Raw genomic sequence first — 13,393 nt, 5'->3', positions numbered from 1 at the left:
GCTGTCTTCCATCACAAAGAATATTTGATATCATTTATTTATTTTAAAATGGGTATAAACTGATAATGATTTTTCTAGTAGGCAAGCCAAACTGGAAGGCACATATGGGTTTCAGTGACACAAATAGGGAACGATGCTATCTGAAACTCTTCACTGTGTGTGTGTGTGTACAGAGTCTGCTGTTCTGCAACAATACATTTCAGAGGACTGCGAAAGCATTCAATCTTTTCTGACAACGCTTTATTTCAGGGTAGTGTAGCAGAATTACGAGAGCTATTGCACTCTAAGAGCTTTTAACAGGTTTCCCCCCATTCCCCTGGCAGGTCAGCATCCAGCAGAGCCAAAGCTTTGTTCAGTAATTGAACCAAATGAAAGTTTAATACAAACCTTGCACAGTTGGAGCTGCTAGAAGAGTGTCATTAATCTGAAGAAGAAATAACAACAAAACCTCCCAGGTTTCTCTTGCCATAATTGTTGATTCACGAGCCAGTTTCTGGACAGCTTTCAAAACCTGCAAGCACAATCTAATCTGACTAGATCCTGGGTCTGGCCTGCAAAAGAAGAAAGCGCTACTTGAGTCCCTAAGCAGGAAGTGAAGGGCTCTGCACAGCAATGCGTACAATAACCTGAACTTTGAGGAATTACAAGCAGAAACATCAACATTATTGAACTCGAGCCAAGAACTTACAACTCTGCATCGCAACTGTGTCTCTGAGTGTCCTAACGCTGCCTTAATGAGAACAAGATGTACCATAACACTTTCCTCTACGTGGCATGGAATTCACCAACACAAAGCGAACATTTTAACTGGACAAAGTATAATCCATTATACCAATTGAATCTATCTTAGAACAAACAACATCAATATTGTTGGGACATCACTAATTGTTCCATATGCAAGTCAGGCGAGTGTGTTGGAATTAGAAGAAAACATTAGCAAACTGATTTAACTTCTTCCTAGTATACCTCTTGCTTGCAAACTTAGAACCAACTGTTGCCTCCAATTCCTTATATTTAAGAAAAAATGCTAAAGAGGGTTATTAAATAGGCAAAATACACCAAAGGAAGAAGGGATAAGGAGAGAACAGAAGTTGTCAGCGTCATTTTTCCTTACTGTAACAACCAGTTACACATTGTCACTGCTCAGTGACGTGAAGCGTTGCACAAGTAGCACACTCTCTTCCAACCTGTTAGTTTATACAACGCAAAATGGGTAAAGAATAGTAATATGAAGTGCTCCTGAAAATGTCTGAGGACACCAGTAAACAAAGCGGAGCAAGCCTAAATGTTTAAGGAGTGAAAGAGATTACAGATTAAAGTGTGCAATATATGCAAGCCATTTTTCAAGTTGTATACTTGAAACTTCAAGCTGTAAGCTTAAGCCCTCCTACCACTTGCTGAAAAAAAAAATCATAAAGATATTACCATTCAGACTACTAAGTAGCATTACTAGAGTCCAGCCAAACACTTTCAATGTGGTATAAGCCACAAGTCACATTGCACAGTAAGCGTTTCATGAACATGCTGATCCACTAGATAAAAATCTGATTTTCTTAGAGATTAGTAGCTCACATTGAGATCATTCATAGACAGATGCTTTTTAAAAATACAATCAACTTTTATCTTTATAGAATAATGTTGTATTACAGTACTGGAAACAAGATTACAAAGAGACAAGATAATATCTAAAGCAAAATTTCAGACTACTAGTTGCAGTTCAGGACTTCAGTGGGTTGTTCTAGTGCAGTGCTTATCCTACTAGATCATTTCACAAAGCTTGAGACAAGCAAGTCCTGCCTTGGTTATAGCACTACTTTTCTCCCAAGCAACAACAGAGCTCAAAGAATATCCTTATTTTGCTGTTCTTGAAGTTTCAAAGTCTGTCTCAAGACTTGATTCCCTAAGAATCAAGCAAGCTTATGTAAAGGGACTGACATATAGGAACTCCATGTGACTAATGGGATACTTCTGAGCTAATCTGAGGCAACTCTGAAGTCCCCATCCATCTACCAGTTCCTCTTTTCCACAAAATCAATTGAATGGCAAGCTTTGTTGGCAGCATTTTGCAGGCTCACATCTGAAGATTTCCACAGGACCTGTCCTTTCGGTTCCCACACCCATACCCAACAAGAATCGCTCCCATGATTTCATATGTAAGTTAGAAGTTACCAAAAAGTCACATGCCCCATGGTCTCTCAAGAGTTTCCAGACATCTTAGTTGGACAGAAAACACCAGTCTATGCTCCATGGTGAGGGAAAAGTTTTCATATTTTCTTCCCATGCTTCAAACAAAAGTTGGCAGTATCAGAATTTTATCTGACAGTAATAACTACCACTGCTGCTTAAGTCATCTGCAAGGCTTCCTGAAGATCATAATGTTTGTTAGACATAGGCAGCCTTAGGGTTGCTTGGTGAATACTCAACTACATCATGAAAAGAAGCCCTCATTTCTGCAGGCGTGGACAGAAGATCAGTGCTGGAGGGAAGGATGCAACCACCCTTTCTCTACTCAGTCTGGCAGATAGAAGAAAAGGAAACAACTTGCTCACCTTTCATCATTCTTAATTTTTTAGCATCATGCTATTTCAAGGACTGTGCATATGAACAGTTGATTTACTTGAGCTTTCAAACTAGAATTGCTTACACATCTGTTTTGTATTTGCTGGATATATATTCCTGAAATGGTATTTAAGTTGAACCACCAACTTAAGGTTCACTTACTACACCTGAACTGTGCTTCTGCAGAGTCTCAAACCCCCACCACAACTCTACTTGCACCACTTTGAAGGCAGCCAAGCATCTTCATCGGTTCCAGGATACCAGGTTAAAGAAGAAAGCTACTTTAATCACAAACCTCTATAGGAAATAGGCTTTTAATTAAGGCTTGGTATCTCCCCACAAGATCAGGCTACTTCCAGGAGATAGTTCAATGCAGGTTGCTACAAGAGCTCCTGAGTAAGCATTCTACAGGCACCCATCAGTACCAGCCACCTGCATTAATTAGGTAAATCCAGGAAGTATTCTCCTTTTCCCCTGTACTGACAAAGGACAGCGAGCTTATCCTTTCTCTCAAGCAAGGTGCACACAACTCAATGCTGTATTTAATCTTCTTTATAACATGCTTGCCTGTTGCTGGAATGAATTCTGAACATAGCTCCTCGGAAGAGAAACCTGAAGAATTTTTTCTTAAAATGGAGTAGGAACTTGAATATGAAGTTGAACATGAAGTGTTGCCAACATCAGCCACAAAAAAAAAAAAAAGTGTTTCAGTTACACATTGGGGCTCTTAGAAGAAGAGGAGAGCTGTTACACTTCATGGTGTGTATGCAGGCACACAGGTTTACAGTCACCCCGCATCTGTAGGGTAACTCTTCCATTCAACAGCCAGCATGTGCATCCTGCCTCAGCCTCCATCAATGAGGTTGGAGCAGAAGGGTAGAATGGCAGTAGTGCCAACAGCACACAGGAGATAAAACTGCGTGGTAACAAGGCCTCTGGTGCAAAGCAAGGCAAGGGATCACAGTAAGAACTACTTAATGGACACAGGAAGAGTGCATTCTCCACTGTGCTGAGGGAATAAGGATTCCCAGAGAGCATACTTCATTCTGTATCTGTTAGAGAGCTGTATTAGATCTAGCAGGACAGACCTTCTTTAACAATTTTCACATTTATCAGTGGCCAGTGTTTTTGACATTCTAGACATGTAACTTTTGAAAGAGCTCTGCTTTTACTGGAGACTATCTGGAACTTCTACCTCCATGTTTAGACTTCATTGTACTGCAGCTTTATACTGGTAAGTAGCCAAGTGACCTCTTGATACCATTACTGTATTGTAAAATATTCGTTATTTTTAGTTTTGATGACCTAGTGCTTAAAATGAAAGCATACCTCGTGCCTGCATCAAATGACTTCTTAAGAAACAAAAATTTTCAGCCTCATCATGCATCAGTACCTCATTGGTACGTTATCAGGCATGTAAGGAGTTTCATGAGACTGAGCCAAAGAACTGACACACACCATAAACGGGCTTTTAAGATTATTCATATCCAGCGGAGATTTTTAAGAGTTCTTTCCATTTTCCTTGCAGCTAAAAAAAATTTAAAGGAAAGTAAATTTAATCTGTATACCACTTTTCTGGGCCTTCACACTCATTTATTGAAAAACAATGACTTGAGACTCGTACCATACAGAAAATTTAAGACCTCGGATAAAGGAATCAGCAGTGTAACAAAAAGCCAGAAAGATGGGATTGTCTTCAATAGTTTAGGTCCATAAAGATACTTAGTCATCTGAAAATAATCATATTAGCTGTAAAATATTTGAGACTCAGGCAGAAATGCATTCGGTGCTGAGGCTTGAAACTGAAGGTGGAAAGACAGCAGCGAGGAGGTATCGCTATTTCTGTTCTTCTTGGCCACACGTTCTGGTTTTCTTCTCAGGGCAGGCTACTGTATACTGAATTCTGACTTCATTCTCACGATCCAAGTCCCATGAAAAAAACCAGCTAAGCCTAGTCAAGGCATCAGCCAGGCCTAGACTAATGGACAACAGACTAGGAAGGGAGTGACTGGGTTCATCTGCCTTTCCTTGGCATCTCCAACACAATGACCAAGAAACTGTCAATAGCTAGAGACAGCTTTCTGCTGAAGTCTAATCTGAAGCCTTGTTTCCTCAAATTTGTTCCCTGATCATCCGTTAACGGGAATTAAAATGTCATTTTCCACTGCAAGTTAAGAGCAATGAAAACTTCAGTTAGGTTGTAGAATTTGAAACAACCAACAAATAGCAGTGACCTTCTCATCTCAAGTTGCATGAAAACCCTATTCAAAGCCCTTTATTAACACAACCTTCAGATAAAGTAATCCAAGCACAGAGGAACATTTTGAAGGCCACTTGTAGTGATATAGCATCAATACTTCTGTAAAGTAGATGCTCTGGTACTTACAAACCAGTACTAAACGTGAAGTAATTTCAGACAACAAGCATTTAAGTACTGTTTCACAGGGCACTGTTATAACATCTCCTTCTTTATCCAACACGTTCAACATCACCAGGTACATTTGAAATAAAACTATACACCAAATATGATGTTGAGGACACCCAAGGCAGCATAACTTTTTGTCTAAGAGCTAGAAGCAAGTGTATCAACATTATCATCTAAGCATGTTTAGTGTAACATCAGGTTGTCAGGTAGCAAGCACTCTTCTGCCGGGTTCTTTGAAAAATACCAGTGAAAGATGGTCAACATAGTTTTGCTCATTCAACAGGCAGCAAGTTGTAGGCATTGAGAAGTTACTAACTACAAGGTGACCACACTTCTGATGGCATGGGATTACCATGATGTGCTCTTCATTATCTCAGCTTTACACGATACTTACACATGGTCACACAGTGATGCTATTTAATCTTTTTCCCCCTTCATTCACATAATAGAGATTGTTCATGAAGTCCTTAGAACAGCAAACATTTGAGTCTATGAACAATCCATAACTACCTAAACACAGCAGCAACTGTAAGACATGTATGGAGTGACATCTTCCTTGTAACTTTGCGACATTAGCAATCTTACATTAATCAGGAGCCCACATGGCTCATCAGGCTTTTCTGACAGCGGTTACCTGCTTACTATGGGTCCAAATTCCTGTGCCTCTCTCCCACCCCAAACACTACCAGCCTGACACTCACCTCGGTACAAAGAGATTTTGGAGATGTTTGAGAATGCTTTGAACATAAAGGTTTGGTTCCTTAATAACTGGTAAAGGAATGGAGTCCTTAGGTAATACAAGAGCCATGATCCAATCTGTATATACGTCGACACAGTATTTCACAGTATCGCCATCCAGGGGGAGGGTCAGTCCATAACAAACTACCTCCATAGTCCATTTTACCTATGCAAACACAAAACAAAGTTGTTAAAAGTAAGTTTGGGCAAGTAAACAACGATCAGTGCACATTGGTTCTAACGCAGCAATGTAACTGGAGTTATGCAGTACAGGCATTTCTATCTGATGTAGACATGAATTAACAACAGCATTTTCATATGGTATCATGACTTTACACAGAAAGCCTTTAGTCTAAACAGTATAGAGAACTCTTCAGAACATACAACAAGCTGGACAACTACAAGGTGATGTAACAGAAGACTTTCAAATTCTAGTACATAAATACATATGCTATACCAAGACGTCAAAAAAAAAAGTCACACAGTTGCTTCAACAATGACAAAGGTAACTCCACAAAGGCTTTAATGTGTTAAGCACTAAATTCAAATTCCACACCCTGCTTCTTTAGCCTGAACTTCCTGGTATAGCAGCTCAGATAAACACCAACACCACACATCGCTCACTACTAGGTCACGAAGTGCACTGTTGCTATGAACTGGCTGCTAACACAAACATTATGTAGATTACTAACCTAAAATACAGTACATTTCAAAAAACTTGGACTACTAAAGAAAAAGAGGCCATAGAAAATAATTCATTTAAATGACCACTCTAGCATGAGAAAAATTACGATATCCAAGGAAACGCACTTACTTCTTTGTCTGTTTTTAGTAAACTTTCACTTCCAACTGATGATGTAATTAAAGCTTGCCCAAGAGGACGCACCACTGCATTTGCCACTTCTCTCCCCACATTTTCAGGATAGCTGTGAAGTACACTGGTATTACCCTGATCATTTTGAATGACAAGATGCAAAGATCTCCACTCCGAGTACATAGTGCCTCTATGCTACAAACCAAATAATACCTGTGGGGAGGAGACAAGAAAGACAATCAGTAGAAATACCTATGAAAACAGTTACCAACACTGAAGTTGTTTGCTACTGTAAATTCAAGGTTAATGAATTTGAAGACCCATAAGAGATTCTAACAGCTGTTATATAACCTTAATGTTTTTAAGGTAGCTGAGATTTTATTTTTTTAAACCATTTTTCCCCCCCTAAAGTTTCAGTTAGGAACTAGTTGCCCATTCAAGACACTAAAATCTTAAGAAGCAGCAGCTTCACCTTACATCTTCAGCTAGTGGCAACCCTGCAGAAAAGGTATTCTTGCTTACAGGACTTCCTTGGCTAAACAGAGAATCGTTCTGTATGTATGTATTTAATTCATATAAGCAATGGTTCCCATTCATACCTTATGCCCTTCTTCAGTTGAACAGCAGTTAGAAATACATACCAGGAAACTGACAAGAAAGTCTTACTCATCTTGGAAGACAAAATTCAGCCTTTTTTTTTTTTAAACATTCAATCCTAGAGCATGCAATAATCAAAATTTTCAGCCGTCAGTTTTGAGTAACTGATAATGAAAAGTGCATTTACCCTGAAGCGATGTAAGGCCTGACTGAGCCTTCGTGGATCACTACTTCAAATCCAGTCTCACTTCATAGTTTCACTTTAACTTCACACATTGCTACCAAATCTGTCATACTTGTAATATAGACTACTATTGCATTTCTAACCCCTGTAAAGTCAATGCACTTGACTTCAAGTCGTTCAGCGTAAAAAAAAAAAAAAAAAGCCTTTCTGCCTTGAGAGCAGCAGGCCATGCTGCAGCACCAGCACACACACCCCACCGACTTGTTTTTCAGAAAGCAGCTCCGGGCAGCACAGCGTGTGACGAGCCCAGCAGCTAGCCACAGGCTGCGGTCCAGCCTCAGCAGGCAGCTCTAAGAGATCGGCTCATCAGCGCTGTAGGAAAGCTAAGCCAGCACAAGTTTCCTGTCTGCTGGGACAGTTTTTAAGCCAGATCAAGATCTGATCTCACTCCGGTTAGACAAAGATCTGTACCACACAGAGGAGCCAGGAGAACACACATCCAGGAGAGGTGGCAAGAGCAGGTTTTCGTACCTACTCCGAGTAACTTAGAGTTGCTGTTTCAGCAGGTGGTACCACAGCCGCCTAAGCCACCAGAACTGGGACAGCACTATCTCCCTCTTCCCACCTTGCACACCAGCTCTGGCATCAGTTACTTGAGCGAGCTGACCACCTGAACAACAGAAAACAAGGAAAGCAGGGCTGGCATGGGAGGAAAGGCAGAAGCCTGCCACAGCTCAGATCAGCTCAAGCTGTGATGAGCAGCGCTCTGAGGACTGCTTGCCAGCTATACTTAGCTGGCGCACTTTGGCAACTAGTTAGTTACACAGGGAATGTTTTGAATGCCTCCATTACACATTTCTTGGCCCAAAACCAAACAAGAAGACAGGCCTGGAAATGCACCTTCATAGAAACAAGCCACCATTTAAACAGGTCTGCCAACTTAACTCACTCCCCGAATCCTGACTTACACCTAAAAACCTGAGCAAAAAGCCTGCTAACTCCCTTCTGGGGAAGAGGCAAGGCAAGGCAGCAAGGGCTTGGTTTTCCAAACTGTGTCCTTCCTGGTTTGAGGCAGCAATCACACATGCTCATCTGACAGCAGTTTACTCAGAGCAGGTGCAGCCTGCAGGAAGCATATATCCTCAGCATCCTTTGGGCATTTTCCTCCTCTGTGAGCAATGGCAGGGGAATGCCTGTCCCACCACTGTCACGATGCTTCGGCTTAGATGAAAACACTTCCAAGACACTAGCTCTTGGGACACTGAGAAGTCACAACAACAACAAAACCACCAAAGAGGGAAGAGGATCCACAATCCCAGTTACAACCATCATCCTTAGTAGTGGCTTCACTCACTGGTTAGCTTCTTTAAGTAGGTTTCCCTGCTGCTATCTTTTCCCTTTCTTCAGATCCTATACCCAATGGGCTTCCTCTTCATCCTCCCTCCAGTCCTACCTGAACACCGCCTTAGTCTCCAGTTTGTGCTGGGAGGGGAAGAACGAGGGGTAGAAGTGGAACTGCACCCACCCCACACGCTCTTGCCTTCCCCCCCAGCCTGCAGTGGGCCTCTACCAGCGCCGTGGGCCTCCCTTCCCCCAGCTTTGCTGCTCCAAAGGCAAGTGCAAATGCACTCCCCATTTGAAACAGGAGTCCATTATAGAAGCAGGTAACACCATTTGAGAGCCAGAGTGTTGATTTAAATAAACTGATTTCAGCTGCTAGCAGCACACGGTTTCCACCAGCATGCGTCAGCTGAAGGAGCTAGCAGCTCCCGCCTGGCAGGAACTTATCAGCCTGCCGGTAAGTGCCAGCACGCCTGCCCTGCCTGCCCTTAAACTAGCACAGGGTTCCCAAAAGCATGGAAGTGTTGCACAGCACAAGGAAATTGTAGGCAGCCCCTTTACAGAAGATGAAAGTAAATCATAGGACAGGGAGTCACAAATTCTGAAGCATTTTGAGTAATCCTCATTGTAGTGACACGAGGTAATGCGACCACATCCCTTCACATGCAGCTCCCAGCCATGCCAAAGCAAAAGATGCACAGCTCCTGTGGCTAACCTTCCCAAATTCTGAGAGATGGAGCGTCTGTAGCAGATTTGGGATATGCCACCTCACGTGTATGATGTTTGGCAGCAGCACGGGGGTAACCAAAACCTCTGGTGCCATGTACACCCAGCCTCCTGCCTGACTGCCAACACAAATGTAATGCTCCAGAATGAATTCTATCAATATTCAAGGCTTCCTTTGGTCTTGCCATAAAATAATTTTCTGCTATACTTATCAATATACAAGGAATAATGAACCAAGGAACTATCTCAGATGTAAAATCCTTTTGAGGCAGGATTTCCTAATGCTATTGACGTGCCTCCTACATTTATTTGCAAGGACTAAAAGTTGCTTTTCATTTTAGATCCCACTAACTGCCATTGGAATTGGAAACTGTCATCATCTGTTAGGACCGTGGTATCGCTAAAGCCATCTACAGTTCAGCTTCTTGAAACTGGACCTAAGTTGAAAAATGCCGGTAAGTCTCTTCACCATCACATCTGTTTTGATGTTGAACCTGTGAACACAGAACACTCCGGCAGCCCTGTGACTTGCTGAAAAAGCTCCATACAGAAGGTACCTAATGCTTCACAGGAAGAGGACCACTCCCTCCAAAGAGGATGTGTTTATCACAGATTACTTAAACATCTAGACAACTTTGAAAAAAAACACAATTTTCACTCCACACAACCAGAGTGCCTTGATTTTAATTCCTGTTTTTGTAATGTATTGCATTTCAGTTTCAAAAATAGTACTCTGAGTGGCTCATGTAACATCAGCCACATGAAATCTAGGAGAATATTCGAATTCCATACTGACTAGGTACAAAATCACTGAAGACTTTCAGGGTTACAGACTACCTAATTAAGGAGAGGAAGAAAAATAAATAGAACTATGAAATTCACCAAGCAGCTTTACACACAAGGTTGGAAACAGAACTCACTTATGTTCCTGGAGGCTGCAATAAATAAAATAACTTCAGATCTTTACAGAGAGACAGATTTGGAAAGAAATTTCTAGCATTAACAGTAGTGGAACAGCTACAGAGTTAAAATATGTACCATCTACTACGAAACTGAACATACTTCCAATATTCCTTAGAATGGTAAATAATTTGAATATATTACCTCCAGAGCCATTTCAACTTAGGAATTTTCATATCTATCATCATATAAACCACCAAAAAAGGATGTTTCAGCATTTAAGACCAAAGATCCTCAACTCATAAAAACTCTAGAAGTTGGCAAACATGAGTTACTAACAAGCTCATAAAACTAAAAATTAAAAAAAAAAATCAGTTTTATTTCTAATCCCTAAAGCCTTCAGATGAATAGCTGCAGCCAAAATATTTAAACTCCTGGATCAGTAACATTGGTGAGAATTACCCATCTAAATAACAGACCCCCATTCTGCAATTACTTCGAAGAAACATCCTAGAGCTCTGAGCAGCAGTCGAATTTTCGGAGTGTGTGCAGGGCGAGGGTAAAGAACCAACATTTGTGTAGGAAGCAGCTCCTCAGAGGGGGTGCAGGGTGCATTTAGCCCTTCACGCTCAGCAACTTCAGATCTACAAGATGTTTGCCTACAACAAACACAAAAGGGCTTGGAGCATAAGGACAAACTATCCCCCCAAAATGGAAGCTTCCTGGTTTCATCAGAACCAAAAAGGCAGAGCCTGGGCTGAAAATTCAATGGGAGGAATACTATTAATAGAGTAGAAGCAAAGACCATCAGCAGAGATACCCAAGCAAGACCTCACTGAAGAGGGCAGAGCCTAACACAAACAAACAGCAATACAAAGGGACTACACCATAAAATTCTGGGATATTAAATACACTTCACAAGTATTTCATGGCAAACAGGGCCCCCCCCTCGCCCCACCTTGACACTGCTGCCCCTCTGCCCTCCAGGTTTCTGCTGGAGGGTACAGAGAGCAGTCCAGGTCTTGGCAAGATGAAAACTCAGCACCACTCTCGCAGCAAGTCCCCCGGGACTGCAGAAGTGCATGCTCCTCCGGGTAGCTCACCTTTGGAGCCCACCCAGTAGGTATGCTGCGTGCCCAGCACACACTGCACTAACAGACACCGCACAGAGCGGCCAGCAGGCAAAACTGACAGAAGGCCCCCCTGAGAAACCCAAATCCTACAGGCCCTCCTCTGCTGAAAGCCTTTTTTTGTGTGTGTGTGAAGTTGGCACTTTGTTAAAGAATAAACTGAGATACCTGTCAGGATTACTGTTAAATGAAAAATCTACACTCAAAGCATGAAGCGATCAAGCAGAGGAAGAACAGGAGCTTGTGTCCTCCACCCCCAGGCCAGGTGAGCCATTCAGCCACAGTGCTGCTGAGCAGAAGAGTGGAGCTGTGATGCTCTCCTGGCCCAGGGAAGATGAATTTGTCCAGCTTTCTCACCTAGCTGCAGCAGAAGTCAGTACACGAAGCTAAGCCAAGAAAGACAGGGTTTCAGAATAAGGCACTGTTTAAACCCCAGAGCTAGAGACTCATCTCCCCCTGCACTCCCTGCTCATTAGGGTCTGAGCCCCCTTCACCACTGTGGTTCCTGGGAACACCCCTGGACACAGCCCTGCCAAAGCAGGAAGCCCAGGCACCTGCCGTGAAGAAGGTTGCCTAAAACCTGGGTACTGTCACATCTGCAGATTAACGAAGCCGTAAGAAAGCAAAACCATCAGCCAGTTTGGTGACTTTTGGGTATTTTAATCTGCTGTCAAGGTTCATTACTCAGACATTGCTACTGATTCGCTTCGTGCTATCACCCCATCCGTAAGAGCTGGGGTGAGAAAGCAGTCTCTCAGGTAGGCCATCTGAGAATTTAAGGAGTTCTCGCAGCCCTCACTGGTGCCACAAACTGCTTAGGGAAATCTTCCGCAGAAGTGTATTTCCTTGACCCAGCCCCAGAACAGTTTTCATTCAGTGCTTTATTTCACATTTGGGCTTCTTCCCCGGTGCAGTTCCTTGGGCAGCCCTACCAACCGCAAGGGCACAGCGAGGAAGGGGCTTCCCAAAGCCGATGCTCCCCTTAGCCTGGGCTGTGAGCCTGCTGCTGGGCTTTAGCGGCTGCTCACCTCCTCCGAAAGAGCAACCCGATCCCCTGCCCGCCGGCCCCGAGCACCGGAGGAGACGCGAGATAACTGAGGGGAAACACAGCCAGCACAAAGCTCGCGGGGACCGCGCCGGGCCCCCACCCCCAACCCCCCCCCCGCATTACCTGCGGGAGGCCTGGGTAAAACCCGGGACACAAAACTTCTCCCCTCCCCGCGACCGCGCTCCCGTCCGCTGGAGCGCAGCTCCCCCCCCCCCCGCCCGGCCCTTCCCGGGGCCTGAACGCCGCCCTCGGCCGGCCGCCGGGGCAATGGCCAGGGCCGCGGGGGCTCCGCCGCCCGCCCCCGCCCGCCGCGCCCGTGGCGGAGCCGCCGGGAGCCCCGCGGCCACCGGGAGCTCGGCGCCGCCTCCGAGGCCGCCGCCGCCGCCAACAGGCCCCGGCGCGGGGTGGGGGGGGAGGGAGGGAGGGGAAGCGGCCGGGCGCGAGCAGCGCCGCCGCGGGAGGGCCCGGGGCCGCCTCACCTGCGCCGAGGGGCCCGGCGGGCATGTCGGGCCTGCGCGGGGCCGGCCGCTGCGCCCTCAGGCCGCGGGCTCCATGGTGCCCGCGGCGGCCGAGGCGACCCAGGGCAGACACCGCCGCGCTGCGCTCCGCTCCCCGCGGCCGCTTCCGGCAGCGCCACAAAGCGCACGGCGAACAGCCGGGCCCCGCCGCGCGCACGCGCGCGCGGCCCCTCCGCCCGCCAGCGCCCCACCCCAGCGCGCGGGCAGCGCCGAATAAGTCGCGGGGGAAGCGCTGCGCGCCTGCGCAGTCCGGCGCGGCGGCTCCTCCACCGCCCTCTTCCTCTTAAAGGGGCAGCGCCGGCGGCCGCCCGCCCCGAGACCGCCGGGAGAGGTCCCCCGGGCGCCGTGCCTCGGGCTGGCGGCGGCAGCGGGCTCGGCCCGGTGCCCGTCCCCGCAGCCCGGGGCCCCGCGGG

General features: G+C 45.3%; 1 protein-coding gene across 7 annotated transcripts in view; it reads right to left on the bottom strand.

The window, feature by feature from the left end:
- The window catches only part of RALGAPB (Ral GTPase activating protein non-catalytic subunit beta), a 69,632-nt gene extending 56,464 nt beyond the window's left edge, over window positions 1-13,168 (bottom strand). For 3 of the 7 annotated variants that reach the window (XM_050714019.1, XM_050714017.1, XM_050714018.1), the window contains exons 1-4: window positions 12,942-13,091; window positions 6,537-6,749; window positions 5,686-5,888; window positions 388-551 (exon numbers count right to left, since the gene is read on the bottom strand). In XM_050714019.1, the coding sequence (XP_050569976.1) occupies window positions 388-551; window positions 5,686-5,888; window positions 6,537-6,719 (550 nt within the window). In that variant the 5' untranslated portion in view covers window positions 6,720-6,749; window positions 12,942-13,091. Of the gene's footprint in view, window positions 1-387; window positions 552-5,685; window positions 5,889-6,536; window positions 6,750-7,320; window positions 7,340-12,941 lie in introns of those variants that run through there. The other 4 variants (XM_035548237.2, XM_050714020.1, XM_035548234.2 and 1 more) reach the window with 3 other exon arrangements.
- Between the last annotated feature and the right edge of the window lie 225 nt (window positions 13,169-13,393).

This window comes from Cygnus atratus, chromosome 16 (assembly GCF_013377495.2).
Source record: "Cygnus atratus isolate AKBS03 ecotype Queensland, Australia chromosome 16, CAtr_DNAZoo_HiC_assembly, whole genome shotgun sequence".
Classification (NCBI taxonomy): domain Eukaryota; kingdom Metazoa; phylum Chordata; class Aves; order Anseriformes; family Anatidae; genus Cygnus; species Cygnus atratus.
This window is presented reverse-complemented; position numbering and strand designations above follow the sequence as displayed.